The sequence below is a fragment of the Pongo pygmaeus genome, chromosome 7, assembly GCF_028885625.2.
Source record: "Pongo pygmaeus isolate AG05252 chromosome 7, NHGRI_mPonPyg2-v2.0_pri, whole genome shotgun sequence".
Lineage (NCBI taxonomy): Eukaryota > Metazoa > Chordata > Mammalia > Primates > Hominidae > Pongo > Pongo pygmaeus.
In genome coordinates, this window is record NC_072380.2 from 31,788,156 (window position 1) to 31,813,819 (window position 25,664).

Here is a 25,664-nt window from a genome sequence, read left to right on the forward strand (position 1 = left end):
TACTCCTCTGCCCCTGGAATCTGATCTGGCCTTGTAATGATGGCAATGTTGACGTGCTAATTCTGATCCTAGACCTCAAGAGACATCACACATCTCTAGCCACTCTGGTGAAACACAACCAGCTGCCATGAACAGGCCCAGGTTAAGTCTGCTGGAGGAAGAGACCACATTCTTTATGAGATGAGATGTTTCAGCGGAAGCCATGGGAGACTAGATAGCCCCCAGCAGAGCCATCAATGAGGTCAACAGAAGAACCCCCTAGCTGAACCCAGTCCAAATTGCCAACTTGCAGAATCTTGGGCTAAATGAACCAACAGGTCACCAAATTTTGAAGTGGTTTGTCATATAGTGACAGATAACTGATACAAATCTGGAAGGTAGAGAGGAAGAAAGTGTTCTAGGCCAGAGTTGTACCTCCCAAAAAGTCAAGTCAGAAATCTGGGAGGTCAGGCTAAAGAAAAGCAAAGAAATTAGTAGGATTGGAGGTTTGAACCACTTTCTTTCAGTATATCGCTAGAAGCACCATGCAGGGTTCAAGTGAACATATACTGGAGGCCAGACCTGCCCAACTATGCTGCTAAATGGTGATCTTCTCCTGAAGCGCTCCATCAGGGTATGAGAAACAGGAATCTCCCCTTGCCAAGACACACAGGGAGCGTGATGACCCTGTGCCTCCAAACTGCACTTTGAGAGAGTGGAACCTTGTTTTGTAGCCAACTATATTATGCCAAGAACAAAAAGATCTTTGTAGCTTATCATCTGTTTTTATTTTTTATATAAAAATCTAAAGCTTCTATGACATACTTTCAAGAAACTGCTAGAGGCAACACGTAGAATCCCAGAGTAAAGATATTATGAAGTTAGAGTACTTTAAAATTCTTCAGTTCTCACAATGTGGATCTATCACCCATTGAATAACAACTTTAACTGTTTTATGAGGTCACTGAATTTATTTTTCACTATAAAAGAACATAAGAGAAAATATTTACCTTGAAATGCTAAAAATGTGTTCCCTTTCTGTGGAATGGTATTTGTTGAAAGGAATATCCCGGGAGAGGATGGATTCTTGTTTTAGAAATAGCTCTTTAAATTTGGCAGGACATGTGGGGGTAGGGGGACAGATGGGGGTGGAGTTGGGGGAGCTTGGTATTCAGGTGGCACAATACCGGGTGGAGGTTAAATACCTACAACTCCTTATGCCTGGGATCTTTTGTTCTAATAGCCATAGAAGCTTCTTTCATTTCATTTTTTATTTTTGTTTTTTGCAAAACTCATTAGTTGACAAAGTGCCATAAACTTTGTACAAAATGGCCTCGTTCAGCAAATATTTTATTCAAACTATGCTCCTATCAGCAGTACCACACATGTCATAAAGTCATGGTGAAGCAGGAATTTCAATAAAAGAAAAGGCGGGGGTCATTGAAGACCGAAGGATCAAAGGAGCATGGAGTAGAGAAGGCGTCACATCTGAAGTACACACTGTGTGTGCGCGCTGCAAGGAGAGAGAGCGTTATAAAGTTGTTGTTTTAATCGCTGCTTGTCGCCTGCGAACATGTTGCTCCCTTTTAAGTGTCAAGCAACGGGTTCACCCAAAACTTTTCTGCTCCGAGGACCCGCATGCCCGGGGTCCCACCTGCCTCTCTCTGCCTGCCTCCCACCGGCGCCTGGGCATCCTGCGCCGGCTACAGGTCCTTGCTCACTGAAGCGTCACCTCTCACTCCCCAGTAAACCTCCGCAGCCCACTCGGACTGCAGCCTGTTTGCCGCCCGTCCTCCCATTGCAGCACTCGGGGCGACAGAGAGGGAGGAGGCGGGCGGGGACGGGGACGCCCAGGAGGACCCACTCGCGGGTCCCGCTCCGCTCCGGCAGCAGCATGGGGAAAGGACGCGCGGGCCGAGTTGGCACCACAGGTAAACAGGCTGGCGAGGCGCAGGACGCTGTCGCCGCCGCGGCCACCCAGCGATTTCCAGGCACGCAACTCCGCCTCCAGGGCTCTCTCCCTCGCGCTCTCTCCCAGCCGCTTGCTTGCAGCCCCAGCAGCCGCCGCAGCATCACTTCACACAAAGGACTGTCACCCGCGGAGCAGCTCCTCCACCTCCACGTCCTCCTCCGGTGACAGCAGCCCCGACAGCAGGGCTCGGGCGCGGCGGCGGCGCGGGGGGTGGGGGGACCTGTCACTCTCTGTAACCGAGGCGGCTGCAGCGGCTTTTTTGCCTTTTCTATTTTGCCTTTTTTTTTTTTTTGCCCTTATACCTCTTCGCCTTTCTGTGGTTCCATCCACTTCTTCCCCCCTCCTCCTCCCATAAACAACTCTCCTACCCCCGCAACCCCCAATAAATAAATAAAAGGAGGAGGGCAAGGGGGGAGGAGGAGGAGTGGTGCTGCTAGGGGAAGGAAAAGGGAGGCAGCGCGAGAGAGCCGGGCAGAGTCCGAACCGACAGCCAGAAGCCCGCACGCACCTCGCACCATGAGATGGCGACGCGCCCCGCGCCGCTCCGGGCGTCCCGGCCCCCGGGCCCAGCGCCCTGGCCCCGCCGCCCGCTTGCCGCCGCCGCTGCCGCTGCTGCCACTACTGCTGCTGCTGGGGACCGCGGCCCTGGCGCCGGGGGCGGCGGCCGGCGACGAGGCGGCTCCCGCGGGGGCCTCGGTGTGCTACTCGTCCCCGCCCAGCGTGGGATCGGTGCAGGAGCTAGCTCAGCGCGCCGCGGTGGTGATCGAGGGAAAGGTGCACCCGCAGCGGCGGCAGCAGGGGGCACTCGACAGGAAGGCGGCGGCGGCGGCGGCGGCGGCGGGCGAGGCAGGGGCGTGGGGCGGCGATCGCGAGCCGCCAGCCGCGGGCCCACGGGCGCTGGGGCCGCCCGCCGAGGAACTGCTGCTCGCCGCCAACGGGACCGTGCCCTCCTGGCCCACCGCCCCGGTGCCCAGCGCCGGCGAGCCCGGGGAGGAGGCGCCCTATCTGGTGAAGGTGCACCAGGTGTGGGCGGTGAAAGCCGGGGGCTTGAAGAAGGACTCGCTGCTCACCGTGCGCCTGGGGACCTGGGGCCACCCCGCCTTCCCCTCCTGCGGGAGGCTCAAAGAGGACAGCAGGTACATCTTCTTCATGGAGCCCGACGCCAACAGCACTAGCCGCGCGCCGGCCGCCTTCCGAGCCTCTTTCCCCCCTCTGGAGACGGGCCGGAACCTCAAGAAGGAGGTCAGCCGGGTGCTGTGCAAGCGGTGCGGTAAGTTCCTCGCCCTTGGGGGCGCGAACCCGCGGCGAGGAGGCGCATCCCGGGCGCGCGGGCACCGGGGCTCGACGGCCGCCCAAGTGGGGCAGAGGCGCTCCGGGTCCCAGTTGTTGGTTTCAGGGTAGTGGGCTCTCAGCGATCCTCAGACAGGGAGGTTTCGCCTTCTCCAGCTTCCCTTGTCTTAGGCTTTGCCACTGGAGAAAGCCCAAGTTTGGTCCTGGGTTGGGGCCGCCTGAAACTTTTTAATCCTTTGGGGTTTGGCTCACCAAGTAGATCGGAAATGTGCCGGCTGCTTTCTTGTGGGTGATATGAACTTGGCTTTGCTTAGGAGTTGCTGATTCTGGGCCTCCTTTGAAGGAGGAAGGGTGAGTCCCGCAGGATTTTAACGCCTTCCCTTCACTTGGAGTCCAGAGTGTGGAGATGGTTAGGGATTTGCTTCTGTGTCTGTGAAGTCTCTGCAAGTAAGGGGCAGTGCACTGACATTCCCCGACAGATGTGGCAGAGTTTTTTGGCAACTCAATGTCCAGCAGAGAGGTGCAGTCTGTACCTTGTGAATATGTGTAATATGTGAGAAGTATAAAGTTGTTATTGGTGGGGTTTTTTTTTTGGCCAAGTCATCTCAAGAAATTTTGTTTTCACAATATTTTGGTTTGGAGGATGTTTTTGCACTTCAGTGCATCAGAACAGATGAACGAAATTATGGAGTATCACATGTAGGCCCTGAAGAAGAAGAATTTTGGAAGTTTAACAATTATTTGCCACACCTTTTCCCACTTACCACTGAAAAGTATTCTTCCCGGGTCTCCTTCATATGATCAGGTTTGAGAAATTAGCTGATTATCTCATTATGTTGCTGAGGTAGCATTATGTTTATGCCGTTCATAAACTAATTTCGAGGATCTAAATATCTGTATAATTTCCTGATTACCATATAATCACTAGCACATAGCGGGGTTTCTTCTCAAACAGTAAATTAACACGATTACACATAACAAATTCCAACATGCATAATAGCTTTTCCCCCTGGTCTTTATGTATCCGTCTAATAGACGTTTGGGTTAATTGAATTTTTATAAAACTCAGCACCATGCCATGCAGAGTCTGCCTGTGATGGAGAGTATGTCAGTTCTTTTAAATTTGTGTCTGGTGGGGGCCAATTATTTAAATTTCTGGTTGGCATTTGTGGTGGTTATGTCCTGCTGTTAATTAATACCTGATGATTTGGTTTTAATGACAGCAAAGATCATTGTTCACCCACCATTCCCTTATCTGAACAATGTACTTTGTATGCCAGAGACCTGTCAGGATTGCACCACTCAGTGGACAGAAGCTGTTCAGAGAGTGGTGCTGAAGAAAGCTGAGTGGCATTGGGATTCCCCGAGACCCACTGATAATGTCACTCTAAAGCATAGGAAATGCTCTGCTGGGAGCTGTCTTATTAGGGAACTGAAAAGCTCAGCACCATTGTACTGCAGCATATGTTATTCTGTTACAGAATTTGAAACAAAACCTTTTGAGCAACACCACTGTCCAGTTTTCATATGTTTTATAGTGTGTAATTCAGGAAGGATTTTTCCTTTATCCCAAGTCATATGAGTTTTGAATCATTCACTCCACATGGTGGGAAGTTAATATAAAGGGGATCGTAGTTAGCTGTGATACCTAGGATTGGGGGTGCATTACTAGATTATCAATTGTGTTAGTTATACCTTTTAACTAGAAATAAATGTAAGACTTGAGGGATAAAGTTCTTACAACCATCCAGAGAATGTTTGGAAATGGAAAACTCATGTTGTTTGGAGGAATCATATTCTATTCTTGTGCTTCTAAGGGGAAAAACCTTCATTGAAGGTACTTAGTTTTGTCCCTCAGTTTGCCAGTCAAAAGAAATATAATACATAGTTGTAAGTTGTGGCACGTTTTAAAAAAGTGGGTTTTTAATGAGCTGGAGATCTTTTTGCATGTAATTGAGTATATTAGAAATCACAAAGTTTCTACCCGGGTTTCTATAGTTATTGTGTGTGCTTGGTGATTTTAATGTTATATGATTTAAAGTAGGATATTGCTTTTAACCTCAAATAGATTTAGCTAAGTTCTAACTGAAATCATGCTAAAAGTTTCTCCTCGCATTTTTACAAACATAGCGTTTCTTTTAATACTGGAGGATAAAAGTAAATAATATCAGCTATTTTATATGATGTAAATTCAGTAAATCTGCACTTGGAATATTGAGTGTAAAAGTGTGTGTGTGTGTGTGTGTGTGTGTGTGAGAGAGAGGGAGAAAGAATGAATGTGTGAATTCATCCAGTTGTGTCGTCTCAGATAATGCCATTCAGAATCTGCCAGGCAAAGAAACACAGAAAAATGGAAAAGAGAGAGAGAGAACTAGTTAGAGGAGAGAATGAGAATGAGAATTGGGGGCTGATTTGTCCTGGTTGAGCTGCTTCTGGTCAGAAGATTTCAGGGAGAGTGATGGAGCAGAAGGCCCTCACCTAACATGAAGCTGCCCTGGGGGCATGATGGTTGTGTGCAGGCTTGAGCCATAATGCTAGGCTGGAGAAGGAATAGAGCAAAGTCATTTTGTGATATCATACCCAGGGGAACAGTTTCCAGCTCTGCTGCTCTCAGCTGCAGTGTTGTTTCCTACAAGTTGTTTGCTAGTGTAGAAACTACACATGCAACAGATTAGCCTTAGGGTTGAGTTAATAAAAATCTTTCCTCTTGAAATTCCTTTTTCTCTTTCCCCCTCATCTAATATAAACTCCTGAATAATGCCGATAAAACAAGAAGCTCTTTGAAAAATGGAACTTTGGAAACAGAAACTATTAGTGTATTTTAGAAGACAACATGGAAATTCATAGCTTGTTTGCTTTGTAGTTGAAGTTTGTATAAATGACACTTCCTTTACAGTTATTTAAAGTTTTTGTAGTCTTCACTTTTTCTGTTGCTCACTGAACGACCTAAGAAATATCCTTGGGTTTTATGTTCATTGGAATGCAGGATAATTTGCTGTTCAGTTAAATCTCTATTATTCAAACAAGTCATTGTTTGATGTGCTACACTTTTAGCTTCTAAAGCATTGTGGTTATACGAGGCAGAAGCTGATTTCCAAAAAGGAGTACAAACACTGAAGTTGAATAACATCTACAATTGGGCTATGCCAGATTTGTACATCAATTCTGATCTTACAAGCCAATATAAGTATTTTATATCATATGATGGTAGAATGAAGATGTTTGCATGTATACATTTATTGATAATGTAAACATCTTTATCAAATATTTATATGTAGCACTTGCTCTTTTTAATATCTTCAGTAACTATTTAATAAAGTGTGCTAATCTTATGGTGTTTCGAAAATAAAATGCTGCAGAGATTTTCCAGTCAGCATTAAAGAAAACTGTTCTTAATAAAAGCTTTATTAAGGAAATAGAAACAGTAACAGATATAGCCTGACTGCTTGTATGTTGTAAATACACATGTAAATTTAATTTCCCGTGTTTGTGACTGCTCTTTTTAAACTTTATAAATCTTGCTGTCAAAAATCTATACTGGATTTAAAATAGCTATTTCTACTGAGTAGAGAAACTATGTATTTATTTATATTTGTGTTAAAAATGAAACCAACATAGGTCATTTGGGAGAACTCCTTAGAATAAAAATATTTTAAAAAGTGAATTTAAATATCTGAGTTAGAATATTTCACTAGCACTAGGGGATCGTTCTCATCGTTGTGGGGTATCTATAAATCCTCTGAATCTAGGGAAAGTCTTACCATATGTCCTGATGTATTAAGTAAGACTAGGAGGTTTAGACAACAAAGAATTAAAACAGTGAGCTGTACTTCCTCTGGCTTGTATATTTATAGCAAATGAGAGCAAAAGATGTGATCGGGCGGGTTATTGCCCTTGTCAAATATAATCTATTCATTGTTCAGGAAATCTCCTTTGCTTCGATACCTATTTTCTTCCTGTTTTTTTTCTTAATTATAAACATAATGTCTTTTACAACCCTCTTGTACATTTCAATGACAATTTATGAACTGCTTAGATATCCAAAGATCTCTAAATCCTAATAGCAATACTTAGCCTTTTATTTGTTTTTAATATGGTTGAATGATCTGAAAAAATAATCTCTTTTGATAGCTCTTAATGAATGGGTATTTTGATTAGCTTTGTATAGATAAATGATCATGAAAACAAAAAGTATACAATTAGAGTTCTTACCGATTCAAGCAATTTGTTACCACCCCAAAATAGTGTAACATGGCTTAGTGACAGTCTTCATAAGAAAGTAAAAACTAACTTACAATGTTCTTATTTCTAAATCACAGAAGTGGGCATTGTGGACAGTTTTCAACCAATATATGAATACTCTAAATTTGTGCATACATATTGTTACTCCGCTTTTATGTTATAACATGTAAGTTAAAATTACTATTATGAAAGAATATATAACCCAGCTAGTTTACCCCCAACCTCTCCAGAATATCAGTCGCTTTATAATACTTGAACGTTTGCTTAGTGACACGTTCTGTTGAAATCTAATGTTGAATTATTTGTGGATTTACAGAATATACAAGTTCACAAATAATTATATGACTAAGCCAAAACTTGGTCATTTTAAGTTGAGGGATTGTTCTAGTTGAGAGGTTGTGTTTTCATATTGCCTAAGTTGTTGAGTGCTGTATTGCACTTCAAGTAAATCTGTTTCTGAAGACTTGCCCCCTGGATTTTCATCCCTAAATGATCCATACAGGTTGAAGCAGATAAAATACAAGAAATTTTGGTGAAGTTGAAGGTTAAAAATAGATCGAATAGCCTCTTCTTGGCATAGATACAATTATTAGGAAGTAGTTCTCCCTAATACAGACTTGCCATCCAGGCATCCTAGAGAGAGATGCATATGTGGTAATTTACATTAATTTTTGGTCTTCTTCAGGAGAACCAGGATATTTTTCCGTATGGAAAATAGTTTGTTAGGAAGTTCTTTCCTGGCCCTTGATTTACCTCATTTGGACCTAGTAAAATTTATAACTTGTTTTAAATTATAACTAAAAAAATCAAAAAGAAGAAATGTTACCTACAGTCTGGATGGACCGTGGGAGACTGTCCTACTACTTTCTAACTCAGAATTCTGTGTTTTTTCTTTTCTTCATCTTTATTTCCCCTATGAAGATACTACAGGGGAAGCCTTGGGTAAATGATGGGGCCCAGGAGTGGATTGTAGTATATAAGTATAGGATTGCTAGTCATTATCACATGGACTAGCCTTCTCTTGAAACCTTGAAATTCAGCTGTCCGGGTCCAAGGAATGTTGGAAAATAGAGGTCTTAGATCACAAGACTGTGAATGCAGATGGTCTTTCTGTTTCTGTTGGAGTCTTTGTCCATCCCATGAGGACGTGGATGGTAACCTGCATTGCATCTCTAGTTCAGAGGCTTTCTCTCCAAAGCCCAGGGCTCTGTCTTTGGACATCTGCCCTGGCTTGCTGGGAACTAGAAAACATCTCTGAGTGGTGCATGAATCTGGAGCTGGTAGCCAGATTTACGAGGTAGCAATGGCCCAAGAGAACCTAGAGGAGGGAATTGTTTCCTTTTCTTTTGCTCTGCTGTGCTAGAATATGTGAGCTGAATCAAGCCCAGTGCAAGGGAACATACCTGATGAGGTCACTAGAGTCTTGGTACTGGGTATACCCAAGAGCCCAGGGGATGGACGAGGGATAAGAAATGTGAAGTACTGTCAGCTTCGCTAAATTTGGAAAACTCATACCAGTAATACTATCATCCCAAATGGTTGTTTTTTATCTGGGAATTGCCATTAAGGCAAAGATAGCTTAAAAAAATTGAGGGCATACTAAAACCACATAGTTATAACTACCACTTATGGAGTTGGTATTTTTTTTTGGCCTCTTTGATAGACACATAGAGTTTGATTTTTATGTGTAGATTAAATTCCTGTTAAATAATTAATGAATAAATGACTGAAGCACCCCAGCTGGTTGGATAGTGGAAATCACTGTTCTAGCCTAAATTTAGAAAGATAAAAACATACTTTTGATTTTTTTCTCTTCTCGTCTCTGATATGGTGAGTTTGATACCAGGACACTGTTCCCTTCTCTTCCCATCCAGAGCCTTACTATAATCTGGATCGACCTTTGGGGCTTCGGAGAAAGGTGGTTTAATTTCCCAAAACTTTTCCCTCACTTATTTTTAGAACAATATTTGTTCTGTGTAGCTTATAGCCCAGCAGGAAAAAAAAAAATTCCAGTGTTGTAAATACTTAAAAGTACACAAGGGTTTTGCAATAGTCTATGAACCCTTACCACTGTTTTCAGCAGAACTGTTTGTAAACCATCCCAACTTATTTTGGGTGACAGACTTCAGCATTCAGAAATTTTGTGTTCTCCTTGGATCTCTCCTCACAGGTGTTTAACCATCTCAGTACAGTAAGTGATACTTTATGTTGAAATTCATTCTCATAACTGAAGATGGAAAAACACAGCTTATATCCCTAAGAAGTAATACAAAGAGGTTTTAGATCAGTTCCTCTTTACTTATTTTTCTTGTTTCTAACATCACAACAGCTCTTGGTTAACCTGCCGGTGGGGTGGCACGTGCCCATTTGGGCTCTGATGAATAATGGGGTTCTTTGCCTTCACTTCCTCGGTCGGTCCTGGAGGCACTGTGGGAGACGATGTGTTATCAGTGAAGCAGCAGATGTGGTGGCAGCATTTTCCTCCACTGCGGGGAGCATCCCGGGTGTACCTCTGTACAGAGCAGGGGAGCTGTCTACTGAGAAGGAAATGGATGGCTGTGCTTGCTTCACATAGAATTTCTCATTAGCCTTGGGAAGTGGTTCTGGCAGTTGGGGCCCCTTGGTGATTGCCAGGATGGAGAGGTTCTGCTCAGAGCAGGTGTGCTCATTGTCCTGTCATCTGCACAAAGGGCCACAGCATTGAGATAACCTAGGCGTGCTGCTGCTTTGCAAGCCCGGACACCTCTGGATGATCCTTTCCTCTGTTGTCTTCATTCCCATCCATAGAGATGGGTTGCATCTTGTCCTCAGGAATGCTAGCACCTTTCTTTTTGTTGGAGCAGAAATTTTATAAAACACCCTAGCATTTTGGAATATAGTTTTATTCTGATGAGCAGTTTAGAAAAATTTATGGTAGCATAAAATTTACCATTTTAACCATTTTTAGGTGTGCAGTTCAGTGGCATTAAGTATTTGCATTGTTGTGCAACCCTCACTGCAATCCATCTCCAGATATTTTATCTTCCCAAAATGGAAAGTCTGTATTCATTAAACACTTAACTCCCCATTCCCTTTCCTCCTTTTCCCCAATCACCATTCTACTTTCTGTCTTTACAAATTTGACTACTCTAACTACCTTTCTTAAGTGTAGAGTTCAGCAGTATTCAGTACATTCATAATGTTGTACAACTATCACCATCATCCATCCCCGTACTCTTGACCTTGTAAAACCAAGACTCTATACCCATTAAACTACAACCTCTCATTTTCTCCTCCCCCAGCCACTGACAAACACTATTTTACTGTTTGCCTGTCTGATTTTTACTAAGTGCATCATTTAAGTGGAATCATACGGTATTTGTCCTTTTGTGGCTGGCTTATTTCGCTTACCATAATGTCCTCAAGGTTCATCATGTTGTAGCATATGTCAGAATTTCCTTCTTTTGAAAGGCTCAATAATATTCCGTTGTATGTAAATACCACATTTTGTTTATTCATCCATCCATCCATCAGTGGACACCTGGTTTACTTTCACATTTTGGCTATTATAAATAATGCTGCTGTGAAATGTCTTCTCAAATCCCTGCTTTCAATTTTTTGGGTATATACACAGAAGCAGAATTGCTGAAACATATGGTAATTCTTTTTTCTTTTCTTTTTTTTGAGATGGCATCTCCCTCTGTCGCCCAGGCTGGATTGCAGTGGCACGATCTTGGCTCACTGCAACCTCCACCTCCTGAGTTCAAGTGATTCTCCTGCCTCAGCCTCCTGAGTAGCTTGGAGTACAGGTGCATGCCATCACACCTAAGTTTTGTATTTTTAGTAGAAATGGGGTTTCACCATGTTGGCCAGGCTGGTCTTGAACTCCTGACCTCAGGTGATCTGCCTGCCTCGGCCTCCCAAAATGCTGGATTACAGGAGTGAGCCATGGTGCCCGGCCTCATATGGTAGTTCTAGGTTTGCTTTTTGGAGGAACTATCATACTGTTTTCCATAGCAGCTGTACCATTTTACATTCCCACCAGCAGTACACAAGGGTTCCAATTTTTCCACATTCTCCCTCACACATGTTATTTTCTAGTGTTTTGATACTAGCCTTCCTAATGCACGTGGAGTAGTGGTGAGCAGTTTGAAGTTAGTGTCTCTAATTACACTGTCATTAACAAGAAGCAAAAGTTCTCAGAAAAGAGAGGTGTTCATTTATTCAACTCTTAGTTTAAATAGAATGTAAGATTCTGAATCTGAAGCCATGAAATAAGCAAATTACAATGGATAACAGCTTAATAAAAACAATGATTTAAAGAGTAAGCTTAGAAATAAAAAATTGGGTAAGCTTAGACTTAAAGAATAAGCTTAGAAATAAAAACAATGAAAGATGTAAAGAATAAGCTTAGAAAATGGTCTTACAGAAAACAGTCCTCCAAGGTCATCATGAGAATATTGTATTTTTATTCATATTGCTATCAGTGTAGTCCAGAAAGGAACCTTATCATACTTTGATTAGTTTCAGAACCTTATAATTGATTTAATATATTCATTAATTGCCGCCACCCCAGCAATTTCCCTGTCTGTATTCCTGTCCATTGCTCCAATCCCCTTCTAATCAGTACTGCACCAGAGGCTAAGTCATTCTGAGATACTACTTTTTTGTTTGTTTGTTTCAGACAGGGTCTTGCTCTGTCATCCAGACAGAAGTGCAGTGGGATGATCTTGGCTCACAGCAACCTCAACCTCGTGGGCTCAAGCAATCCTCCACTTCAGCCTTTCAAGTAGCTGGTATCACAGGCCCATGCCACCACGCCCGGCTAATTTTTGTATTTTTTGATAGAGATGGGGTTTTGCCATGTTGCCCAGGCTGGTCTTGAACTCCTAAGCTCAAGCAATCCTCCCACCTCAGCCTCCCAAAGTGCTGGGATTATAAGCATGAGCCACTGCACTTGGCCTGAAATGCTACTTTTCTTAGGCCTTGTTCCCTACTTAGAAAGTTTCAATGGATGCACCATAGTTAACCCAAGATCTCAACATTCAATGTCCTCCTTAGCTTCAAAAAGCCTTATCTTTCTCATCTTCCCATATGAACACTTCATCCACTCTGACTGCTCCCTGAACAGGCCAGTCACTTTCCTAACCCTCCTGTTTTTACATATGCCATTTCCTCTGCCTCGATCTTCTTCCACTCTCATTTCTACCTGTGGAATTTCTGTTCTTCCTTCTAGGGACAGCTCAAATCCTACTGCTTCCATAATTAAACTAGTAATGATTCCTACCAGAGATATGCACTCTAGAATTTGAACACAGAGATCCTCTTTCCTGTGTACTTTACATAAGGTACTGTTACAAATTTTCCTTCTGTCATATTGTGTTTGTTACAATGTATGTATTTTAAAATTTTTCTCTGTTTTTGTGTGTCTTGCTTCACTGGCAGCCAACACTATTCTTGCGTTTGGATACTAGCAGGGTCTTCAGCTTACTTGCCGGTGAAAAGTGCCCTGGCCTCGAGTCAGAAGAATCCTTTCCACTTTCAGCTTTGTAGTTAGTACCTGTGTGATTGTGGGTCGCTGATTTTATTCACTCATTTGGGTCTCAGTTTCCTAATATGCAAAACGAGAAGGTAAAATGCTTTCAAAGGTCCATTTAAACTGTATTTGGTCCTCAGAAATGACCCAAACATACAAACCTCCTTTCTCTGGAGCTTTTCTCTTCCTCTCCTCTTATTTAGTGTTGTTCTCAGGAGACTACACGTGGGAAAACAATTGTGAAACTTTTAGACACTCTAAGACAAGAGAAAGAGAGCTGAATGAGAGGGAACCTTCAAGAGAAGCTGTCTCCTTTCTCCAAATCTTGTCTCCAAGGCCTTTTTGTGTCATTTTAAAAAATATTAGCAGTTATTTGCAATCGCTGGCATCGTCTTTTCAAAAAGCAAATACCATTGCCTCTGCAAGCCTGTCTTTGAAATGATAGAGTATGATTAATCCACAACTATATTCTTTAGAATGAGAAAGTTCAGTCATTTGTGATGCTAAAATGAAAAATAAAGATTTGAATGGTTTTACTATTTACTGTGAATGTAGATGGGGCATTGTTTTAGGTTCTAATAATTAGTACTGTTGCTGAAATGGATGAGGTTGGCACAGAGAGTGTGGAGAGCTTGGTTTTCAGGGGGATGGCACCAGTTCTGATGGCTGCAGAGCGAGGCTTCCTGCTGAGATGCCAGTGTTGGGTTCTTTCTCAAATTATGATTTTTACGGTTTGGGCAAGAAAAGGATGCATTTAAGCCCTTTTATAAGTAAAATGAGCAATGCTGAAACCGTTGTCAAATGGGAATAATTTGATCTGACTTTTACAATTTCTGCATGAAGAGGTATTGGCAGCTCCATGGCATTGGGGCAGGATGGGCAGGGCTTAGCTGGGCTAGGTCCATTTTTTTTTTTCCTTCAGTTTAATGTCTCTGACCCCTGGTGGATTCACCTACTGCAGAAGAGCCAATGCTGCTTATAAAGTATGTTTCCTCAATCTATATCTCTAGCCCAGACCTTTCTTTTTGGCTCTTTGTCTGAACATCTAACTACTTACCTGGTAACCTATGTCCTACAAACACTTTATGTGAAATATTTTAACCAGTGCCTCATCTTCACTGCCAGTCCCTCTGCAAATTTGTATCCTAATAATGACTCTACCCTCACTGCTAGTATGATCACTACAGTTATTCCCAGTGACTTCCTTGGTCGACACTTATTTGGTGCCAGAGTAGTAGGTGCTGAGATAAATTTGGTTAGCCCCTCACCATATGGCAGCATTAATATTTTTTAGCTACCTCAAACCAGATACCTCTCCTGCTCCATACCAGATTAGTGACCACATCCCATTGATTCTACATCCTTAACAAATCTCAGATTCGTCCCTTCTTCCCTCACTTCAACTTCTCTGTAATAGATTCTTACTGCAACTGTAACAGCCTCTTTATGCATGGATTCTTTCCCTCTCACATCCATTTTCTATACTGTTGCTAGAGTGGTCTTTCTAAAATAGAATAGATGGTACTGTGCTTTTACCTAAAGCTTTTCGGTTGACGTCAGGATAAAACTCAGACCCCTTTGAATGGCATGTGAGGGCTTTTAGCTTTTGTCCCAAGTGTTCTTGTCCAGTTCTTTCTCCTATCCAGAACCTTGTGCTACACTGATGGCATTCTCTACATGTGCCAGGCAGATTTAGGGCTCCATGGATTTGCACATATTGTTCTCTTTTCCCAGAATGGTCTGCTTCTCTATCTACCTGTTTGTTTTACTGTCACTACCTGTCATTTCAGATTGACTGTCCTTCCGTGGAACGGTTAAATAACACTGGATAGCCCTATAACGGATTGTGCTATAGTCTTTACAAATCTTCTTGTAGGAGAAAATATGATGACTTAGAGATATGTTTATAGTACATTGTCAAGTGAAAAGTGTTGTATAATATATGTGTGATTGACTTTTCTCTTTCTTTTCTTTTCCTTTTCTTTTCTCTTTCTCTCTCTCTTCGTGTCTCCCTCTCCTTTCTTCCCTCTCTTTCTCCCTCCCTTCCTCCCTCCCTCTCTCCTTCCCTTCCTTCCTCTCTTCTCTTCTCTTTTCTCTCCTCTCCTCTCCTCCCCTCCCCTCCTCTCCTCTCCTCTCTCTTCCTCTCCTCTCCTCTCCCTTCCTCTCCTCTCCTCTCCCTTCCTCTCCTCTCCCCTCCTCTCCTCTCCTCTCCTCTTGTCTTCCCATTGATCTTGCAATAAAAATAAAAGCCTGGAACTCTATGTAGCTAAATGTTAACAGTGTTTATCTCTGGGTATTGGGATTATTGATCTTTAGAATGATCTTCATTTTGTATTTTCTAAAGTTTCTATAATGAATGCACATTACTTTTTAACAAGAAGAAGTAAATGCTATTTTTAACAAAAATTACTGACTTGTGGGAAGTACTATGTCTTACTTATCTTTGTCTTGTTAGAACGTTGCCTTCCTCATGGAAGTTGTATTAGTTAGGGTAGGCTAACTGCTGTAACCAATGATACCCTTAATATATAACAAGTAAAATGCAATAGTTTATTTCTACCTAGTGAATGAACAGAACACAAGATGTTCTGGTCCTGACTTTCCCCTGAATAAAATCTGCACTAACACCTGAGGCATAGCCAAACCTCACCTCCAGACCAAATTGGCTGAAATAGGCAGGGTTCCAATTTGTGATGGTCATTTATTTTTAATGGCCTTTCTATTCCCTGAAATGTAGACAAATTTGCCCTTTGCCTCCTCATTGCAGTGGAAGAGCCTCATACCTGTGTGCAGAGCTGATGATGAAAGGCATCTATGTGTGTTGTAGATAAATAGTGTATTAACTATGTGTAATTCCTTATTTCAACTTAGCATTTTATGGGTGAGTTTTGCAATAAATCTTCAACGTTTAATGCTCACTATGTCTTGTTTCATTTGATATCACCGAAAATGCAGAGGGTCAGGCCACATTCACTCTGTCTCTCCTTGGCATGTTAGGTTGCCTTCTAGAGCTCTGTGTTTCACAAATCATTTTGATGTAGAGACTGTGGCGAAATATTCTCAGGCTTTATCACTGCTGATTTAATTGAGTTTCATGACGCACTTTTTTTTTTTCATAGTAGGATAAATTAAAAATGGCTGATAAAGCTGCCTGTAAAAGCAAAATTGTTAGGTTAAACCTGCCTGGTGTAATAAATGTATTGATAAGTAATTTGGCCACCATTTTTAATCACTTTTATTAACTCTCAAGTGGTTTTATTTCCAGTAACTTGCAAAATAACTGTCATTATGGACTCAGTCATATTTCTCTTTAAAATACTATTGAAAAGTCCATGAAAATGATTAAAGTGCCAATATCATCCACCTACTTCCTGTTAGCAAGAATTGTTGGTGATTTTATGATTAGCTGGGTATACGGTTGTGCTTTCTTTGTGCAACCCAGGAGGAAACAGAACCAGTTCATCCCAGGTGAATAGAGATAATGAATGGGTTTGAAGTCGTGTAAGAGGAGTAGTCTTTTGTGCATCTGTATCATGTATGTTATTGTTATGCTCTCTTTAAAGCATTTTATTAAATATTGAGAAGGCAAGATACTTGTGAATTATGTGTAAAGTATAAAGAATCATGATACATGTAATGTGCCTTTCAGTGTCATCTTTGCCATCGGCCATTCGGCTTTGTAAGGATCTTGAGTTCAAGGTCACTAAAGAACAGCTTAACACATTGTCTTGCTCACAGGTCAATAAGGGATATATCTCTTCATTAAAATAGATGAGAAGTTTGTCATTACTTTACTGCTTCTTGGCTAGATATGGTGGCTTATGCCTATAACCGCAGTGCTTTGGGAGGTTGAAGCAGGAGAATCTCCTGAGGCCAGGAGTCTGAGACCAGCTTGGGAAACATAGTGAGGCCCTGTCTGTGCAGAAATAAAAAATTAAATTTGCCAGGCTTGGTGGTGTGCACCTTCAGTCCTAGCTACTCTGGAAGCTGAGTCAGGAGGATCCCTTGAGCCCAGGAGTTTGAGGTTACAGTGAGCTATGATTGCATCACTGCACTCCAGCCTGGGTAACAGAATAAGACCTGTCTTTAAAAATAAAAAATAAAAAAGAGTTCCGTGTATTTTTTCCAATCCATTTGCATAGCCTCCAAATCCCATTCCTTTCCACTTAGATTTAGGCATTCCCACCCTATGGGAGAAATTATTATAGTTGCCATTCTTAGGATGTTTCCCAAATAAATTACAGGAATCATGAGATTGCTAAACAAATGTAGGTGGCTAAGAGAAAAAGAGAAGCAGCAAGCCTACTTTTTTCATTTACTTATTCAACAAATGTTTATCAGGCATCTATTATTTGATAGGCTTTGTACTGATTTCTGGCTTGACAATAATGAAGAAATTAGACATGCCCCTTTCTGAGCTAAGAAGATAGGCAAAAGGGTTACACAAATAATTATATAATTACAGTTGTGCTAAGCCTCGTGAGGGAAAAGTACAAGGTCCTAGCCAGGTGAACATATAACAGAAGAATCTATCTTAGTCGGAAAGATACAAGAAGGTCTTCTTGAGAAAGAAGCATTTCTGTTAGGGTAGGGAGGAGAGGAAAGATTTGCATTTCCAATCTTGGGGCAGAGAGGTGAGGAATAGCAGAAAGGACAGTCAGCGCAAAGGAAGTAAAAATGGGGTCTGAGAGGTAAGGAACAATCAGATGATTCTAGACTTCCAGGATTCCAGATTTTATCTTAAAAACAGGGAAACCCAATGAAGGATTTTTAAGAAGAGAAGTTATATGCTTTTCATTTCAAAAACATCACAACTGCTTGTTGTAAGGAGAATGGACTGAAAGGGAATAAGAGTGCATGCAGGGAGCTAAGGCAGGGCTCCAACTGAGACTGGATGTGTGCCTGGACTAGAGTGGGAGCCACAGAGGTGAAGAGAAATGGAAGACTTGAGATGATTTTTTGGAAGCCTCTTCTAGCCTTGGCTGTGATGGGGCAATGCCTGCAAAGGGCGGTGGGGAGGATGGCCCCCAGTGTTCTGGCTTGAGCAAATTGTATGCACAGTAGGTAATGCGATGGCGAATACTGCAGGAGAAGAAGCCCTTGTTTAGTGTATTGTTGACATACCCACGTGGAAATACCAAGGAAGCATGTGTATGTTTGGAGCTGGAGGTCAGAAGAGAATTCCAGGTTGTCTTTTGACTGTGGTGGTTTTGGACAAGGACATGACATTTCTAGCTCCATGAAGTAGATAAGATTGCTTAGGGAAGGTGGGAGAGTGTAAGGAAAAGTGAAGAGAAAAGGAAGCATAAGGAACAGCCACCTTTAAAGGTGAGGCAGAGGAGGGGGCAGAGTGATGGGAAAGAAGCAATTAGAGCAGTGAAAGGAAGACCCAAAAAGGATTCAGGAGGGAAGAAGTGGCTGCTGCATCTGAGTCCCTCGAACACCCTGATGGAAGAAGAGGAAGACAGAGCCCAAACCAGGACTTTTTGAGTGCTGACTATTGCCACACATTTTAAATGTAAAAGTGCACGTTGCATTTAGGACCAGTGAGGACTTAGGACGCAGTTCTGGCCAATGCCAGAGGTGGAGCCCAGACCAGGAGCAGACTGAAGTACTATTTGCCAACTTTCGGGTTAAGATTGAGTTTTAGTAATATTTTTATTTATCTGGACATAAGTAGCACAAAGCTGTTTTAAATACTCCGAGGCTTTCTTTGGCGGTGGGGGATAGACTAGGAAGAATAACTAACTTGAGAGACCCAATGGATAGTTTGTTATAAAGATATGATTTTCAAAAAATCATCAAAATTGATTAAGTGTTACTAATGTGTTGCTGAAGGTCACTCGTTTATGTGTTTTTCCCCTGAGCTAAGAATTCTTTCCTATGTACCACATAAGCCCCTTCAGTGACAAATTATTGTTCAAATTTTTCTTGGCACACTGACTTGAGAATTAACTGCCATTCATAGCTGGTACCCAGGTCCTATGGAGAATACAATGCCTTGTCACATAAATACTTGTGAAGTGACATCTATCAATCTAATTTAGAAAAATATTTGAGTCAAAAGGTCCTTGAACCATGTATTAGGTTGACACAGGAGCTCCCTTTATCTGAAGCTGTGACTGAGCATTTTAATGAATGGCAGTCAAGGAATTCAAAATTATTGTTCTGATAGTAATTGCATGCGTTTTTCCTGCCCATCTATATGCAGCCTTCTCATTGTCTAGGAAGCTGCTGATTTGATGCATTCATAGCTAGTATTTGCATAGGGAGTTTGAACCACCGTGGGAAGAATGATTTTGAATTTCCTGTTTTCATTTATTTACTTTGGGTGCAATAACTGTGTTTTCATGGAAGGATTTTTTTATATTGGGTTTTTCCTAATTTTAATACAGAGTAAATAAGCTAAGTGTTATATTTCTGAAAACCACACATTAAAAATTTTTTAAAATGGGGGAAAAGATGAAAATGAAATAAAAAAATGGGAAGACAAGTTCTGAAACCTCCGACCTTACCTGCGGGCTCCTCCCTCTAGTTGACCAAGGAGAACCATAGATGACTTACTGGGCCAGATATTCTGATCTTGGACAGACCAATGGTTTGTAAAATGGGTTGCATATTATAGTGTGCAAATTTCTGCACTAGACTTCCAGAGATGATAATTCATGTGGCCCAGGGTTTGTCCTGAGAATCTGCATTTTTGAAAAGCTCTCCAGGTGATTTTTAGTGTGCACTTAAGTCTGGGAGCTCTTGGACTTGTTTTTTTCAACTAATAAAGTTGAAGACACCCTGCACAAGATTAGAAGATGGATAAGAAAAGAGAGAATTAGAATTTACTGAGTTTCTATTATGGGCTGAACATGTTTACATATTTTACATCATTTATTCCTTAACACCATCTTGCAAGGTATACCATTTTATTCCAATTTTAACCTGAGATTCAAAAAGGTTTACAGAACTTTAAAGGTCACGCAGCTGCTGGGAGGCAGAACCCTTATTTGCCTCCAGGTCATCTGATCTGCTGTGTAGAACCACGACAAGGTTGGGAACAAGAAGGTCTGGATAGAATTCTGGTCATACCATCACTTGGGTGAGGTCCTTTTGCCCTCTCTGCCAACGTGGGTACCTGTTGCTAAAGGTAGACTTTCCTGTTTATCGTCAAAGAGTGCCTATGGGTAGATGAGTGGGGAGGACTGCATACATTTTGAGAGTAGTAAAATCAGATCCACTTGAACAAAAGTGTCTTCAATAGTCTACAACGAACATGCCATGTTATTGTGACCAGAATTGACATTGTATCTCTACCCTACGCTGACAAGTTCATTGTCTGAGTGAGGAAACAGCACACATCATACATTTACATTTCTCCAGGAAGGAAATGAGACATGGTAGAGTCTAGTGGGGAAAAATCTGGCTTCAGGGTGGACTTAGGACATGAATTAAGGGTCAGGCCTTGGCTTCTACCTCTCACTCTGTCACTCATGACCTTGGGAACTCCATGTTTCTAAACTTTATTTTTAGTTTTCTCTTTGTAAAATGAGAATGATGTGTCTCTCTCAGATCAGTGAGTGCCAGCTGAGATCATGTCTGTAGAGCACTTAGGCGGTGATAAGTGCCTTCTTTCTTTCTTTGTTTTGAGACAGAGTCTTGCTCTGTTGCCCAGGCTAGAGTGCAGCAGTGGAATCACAGCTCACTACAACCTCTACCTCCCTGGATCAAGTGATTCTCATGCCTCAGCCTCCCAAGTAGCTGGCTGCACCACCATGCCTGGCTAATTTTTGTATGTTTTGTAGAGACAGGGTTTCACTATGTTGGCCGGGCTGGTCTTGAATTCCTAACCTCAAGCAATCTGCCCGCCTTGGTCTCCCAAAGTGCTGAGATGACAGGTGTGAGCTGCCACACCTGGCCACAGTAAGTACCTTCTTAATGTTAATCAGCAGAAGGAAGGGAGAGTGACTCTTTGCAGCAGGATTCAGTGGAGCTGGAGATCCAGACTAGCAATAGCAGCAGAACGAAGATGAATCTCGACTACTTGATTGCTGCATTCTTCATTCTCTTAGGAACCCAGCGGTTCTTCTAACATGCATGCCAAACGTCCTTTGACAGGGTGCTGCTCCAGCTGTGGTTTGTGGGTCAGCACCATTCTGGTGCTCATTAGGACTGCAAATTCCCAGGTCACCTTCAGATGTACCACTCTCCAGGTGTTTCTCATGCTCACTGCAGTTTGAGAAGCACTACTTTAACAGGCAACCTCCTTTGGGGTTGAATCACGTCTGGAGAAGTTGCTTGGTCAGAGAGAGATTTTCTAGGCTCAGCCATGCTGGCTCTGCAGCGAGGGTTCCTTTATTAGAACACCATGCATTTGTGATGGCAGAACAGGTAGAAGACACTGAGTGGAAACAAGAGGAGCGAGAAGGAGAAAGAAAAAAACAACTTTCCCGGAAAAGTTGAAATGATAGCATGACCTTTCTGAATGGACTTTGGGACATGGCACCAAGAATGAACAATAATGAAATACCAAGGAAGGAGACTCCTTAGGAGAGCATCTGGGAACCATGCACCATTCGACAAGAGGGATGCAGGGAAGCGGGTGAGAGGGCGAACTGAGGCTCCCCCAGGGGGGAGGGGGGATACCTCCTTTCTGAACCGCATGCTGAACCCGACCCTCACCAGCAACAGATTGGGGTAGGAGCTTTTGGGGAGGGGAATTGAAACGGCCTCGTTGGCAGAATGACTCTGAAGGGGACTTCCCAGCACACACAGGAAAAAAAACAAAACAAACTCACCAATCTGCCAGACTCCACTTTCTTAACTGAAGGGCAGAGTGGTTGCTCAAACATTTTGGGCTCAGGCCTTTGGAAAGATCTCTTGTCTTGCTGCTTGCTCTGTGGAACCAGGCTGAGAGCGGGATTTTTGCATTTAGAATATCTTAGTGGAACTGGGCAAGATGAAAACCAACCTTTTTGTAGCTACCAAAAAGTGGACACACTTCAGCTTTCTGTCTTCTCCCTCCTGACTTGGGTATTTTTGGTGTGCTTGCCCTGTGCTAGGCCCTTCCTGTCGCTTATCTCACTAAATCTTGACAATAATCCCAGAGATTGGCATCATTATACTCATTTTACAGATGAAACTGTCTCAGAGCGGTTATGGAATTTGCCCAAGACACACAGCTAAGTGAGTGGTGAAGCTGGAATTCAGAACCAAGTTTGGCTTATTAGAAAGTATTCTTATATACTACATGCAGAAATGAAATGCAACATATGTGACAGCCATTATAATGTAACTAATAAAAGTAACAGGATTTTCTCCTTGCCCTATGTAATTCAATATACTTGTTGATTATATACTGCTTCTGGCATGCTATGATTGATTGCTGTTCTGTGGGATATGGAGAAGTTTGAGGAATTTATGATACAGCTGGGGAGAAAAGACATACTGATGCTTGACCAGGATTAAGCCATCATATCTCACAGGTGTTTAGACAAAGGAGAAGGCACCTCTGCTAAGGCACATCAAGGAAATCTCTAGGGAAGATATTGATTTGACATAGCACTTTCTGGGTATATAGGATTGTTTCATTTTGTTTGCAGAGTATGTTAAAACTCTTTGCAGGGTGTGTTAAGATGATTTGCAGAAGAATGTTGCATATATTATTCATTTTGATTTGGAAAAACAATTAAAACAGGGAGAGTCTTATTATTTGCCCGATCTTTGGATAACTTCTGTACTAACAAAACTCAGGCTCACCAGCCACTGAGATAATAAAATTCTCACTAAAGAAATTGACTAAATGGAAGAGAATTTATTTCTGATTTCCTTTTTGATGTAAACATGTATATTGACACTTTTCCTTAGAAGTGGTGTAGTTTCTCTTTTAGTAGAAGGAAATAGAATTATACTCTGGCTTAAATTCTATTATTATAAACATACTTCTGTTTTTATCTTGAGGTAAGGCTTTCCTATATACTGTTGGGAGTCTGTAGTGATATAGTCATTTTCTATATTATTTGGCTATCATTTATTCTTTTAAATTCATGTCGCTGGTCTCATTTATAATTGTTTTTGCATTTTTTATTGCCAACATTTAATAGTGACCACCCATTAAAGCTATTGCAGTACCTAAGTATATTATAAATTTTTCTGACATGTTATTGCTTCTGGATTATAAACTGGGAAATAATTAAGATTCTTGTTCTTGTTGTAATGCTGTTATGGTGATGATTTAGTATTTCCCCAAACAGTTTATATAACATGATCTTTTTCCACATTGGTATGTTTCTTTATTTGCTGGACAGGGTATTTTAATGGTTACATCTAAATGGAATAAACTCATAGAGCTGTTGATTTGAGAAAACCTTCTATAATGCCATATTAATCTATTTAGCTCCTAGACCTTTCTTAGCAGATCAAAGAAATTTCGTGGCCACTCCCAGAGGTCTGACCGCCTTTTATCTGTTTTAATGAAGGTAATTAAAATTCCTCAGCTTATGAGGGTCTGGTCCTAGTCCTAAGTGAACTAGTCCCCAGCAGAATCTGAAAGAGGACTATAAGCAAGTCACATTTATTTCTAAATTTTCAACCTTATATTTCTGTAGATCCTGATTATGGTAGTTCCTATAGTGTGAGGGCAAACTTAGGTTGCCAGTATTTTGGGGAAATATGAGTTCTTCTTTTATAAACTCTGATGATTATTCTGATTCCTGTGTCATTCATTTGAAATGAATCTGCAACCCTTTGTGGGTATATAGGAATGAAGCAAATGCATCTCTAAACAATTAACCAGTTGTGTCATTGATTTCTACTGATAGTTTTATAGCAAATGACTTTACACAGTTATTAATTAAATGCTGTGTTCTGATATTGTCTAAAAAATGTCATCTGGATGTCCACAGTTTAAATCCTCAACAAAATGTTAAAAGTCACAGAAAAAGTCTTTGACGTGGCATAACTTAGGATCTCCATATTCGTAGTTATTTGTTGAGTAAATATGCTTTGAGCACTTATCATGAGCCAAACACTGGGCTAGGTGTTACAGAGACAGTGCTGAACAAAGACCTCACCAGTATGGTGCATATTCCCGTTTTACAATCTGTCAGCTCAGTCAGTCTCTTAAAGGCCATCTTTTCCTCAAACGAGTTTCTGAAATGAAAATGAAAAGAGTCACTTAAGGATTTAATCTGAGTTCTAGTCTTTACCCTGACCACACAATGGGCCTCAGGGAGAAGAAGGAACAATAAGACAATACCTTACTAGAGCAAAATGACTTCCCATTATAGAACATGGTCTGGTACTTCCAAGATAAATGAAGCTGTAAAGTTAAGTTGTGCAATTAGTGGACAGAGACAGGTAATTTGTGGGCATGGAGGAGGTTTCCAAATATTCACAGCACCAAGTGATCAAAAGCTGTAAGTAGCATTTGTGCACTTTTCTTCATACATTTTACATTAAGAAAAAAACCATGTAGGTTGACACTAAGCAGCTAACTGAAAATGAACTGTCCTTAAAAAGTAACTAAATAAAAAAACAGCACTCTTCCTGATGAATGAAGGACTATGAAAAAGCTGTAATGGACTTAGCCTATGTAGTTCCCAGCATTGTTTTAAAAAGATGAAGAAAAGAATGTTGAAGCCTTTGCATTTTCAATGCTTACCGGGTGCACCTGCCACTCCTGCATTTCTGGGTTTCACTTTTGTCCATTGCTAGCTCTCATTTGGTCTGCAAATGTTTGAGTATCTTCCATGTTCCAGGAACTGTTTATGTGAGATAGATGCAATGGTAAATAAGTCAAGGTCCTCATCTTTTAGGACCTCATCCTACCAACTTAATAGGTGCTAGCAGAGACTCGTTGTGTGTCTTGTATAGGATAACTGAGTGAAAGTCCTCCTTAGGTAGGTTTCATCATCTGCACTTGGATGGAATGAATTCATGAATGTTCCTAGAAGCACTTATAGATCTGAGAAATAAAAAACACATACCAAGAACTTATTGTTGGGATGAGGAAGAGTAAATAGGGGAATTTTTTGGGTTCCTCTTCTCCTCATCCTCCTTACAACTCCTCCCGCTGATAAGATATTTAGTCCTATGATTGACCCAGACTGTCATTAGTTTGGGCCCTTCTCTCCATGCCTGTGGCTAAGCCCTGCCTGGGCTTGTATTACCAGGGATGACTCCACATGCTTCTTACCTGCTATTCACAGAAGGCCCTCTTGTCTTCCCTGCTCACTGCGTGGATGGAACACCCAGGCAATGGGACACCAGGGGTCTGTATGTGCGCCTGTGCCAGTGTTCTGAGAAGCTCCCTGAGACGGGTTTGGTGTAAGGGCTTGTCAGTCTGCTCCACAAACCCGGAATAAATTGGATTGGAAAAGTAGGAAACCTCATTTAGCTTTTGTGCCTAAACTTTGTATACCCAAGCACTGTTTACCAAAAAAGTTCTGGATTTGGAAGTAGTTAAGTATTCAAAACATATTCAACTATTTATGAAAATGATGCTTATTATTCTGTGTTTATTTCTCTCAGCAAGGAAGCCCAAAGAGTGGGGGAGATGAGGAGTAAGTTGTGGAATCAACACCCTTCTCCCTGCCTCCAAACCACCTGCACTGCCTAAGGAGGGGCCATTCTTTGTTGGGAGCCCATTATGTATTTAGCTGTGGAGGAGGGTGTATG

The 25,664-nt window shown here is 41.8% G+C and overlaps 1 protein-coding gene across 1 annotated transcript in view; it reads left to right on the forward strand.

Moving 5' to 3' along the window:
* Nucleotides 1–2,369: 2,369 nt before the first annotated feature.
* The window catches only part of NRG1 (neuregulin 1), a 1,130,429-nt gene continuing 1,107,134 nt past the window's right edge, over nt 2,370–25,664 (forward strand). The window contains exon 1 of the mRNA XM_054497959.2: nt 2,370–3,221. Within this exon, the coding sequence (XP_054353934.2) occupies nt 2,468–3,221 (754 nt within the window). The 5' untranslated portion in view covers nt 2,370–2,467. The remainder of the gene's footprint in view (nt 3,222–25,664) is intronic.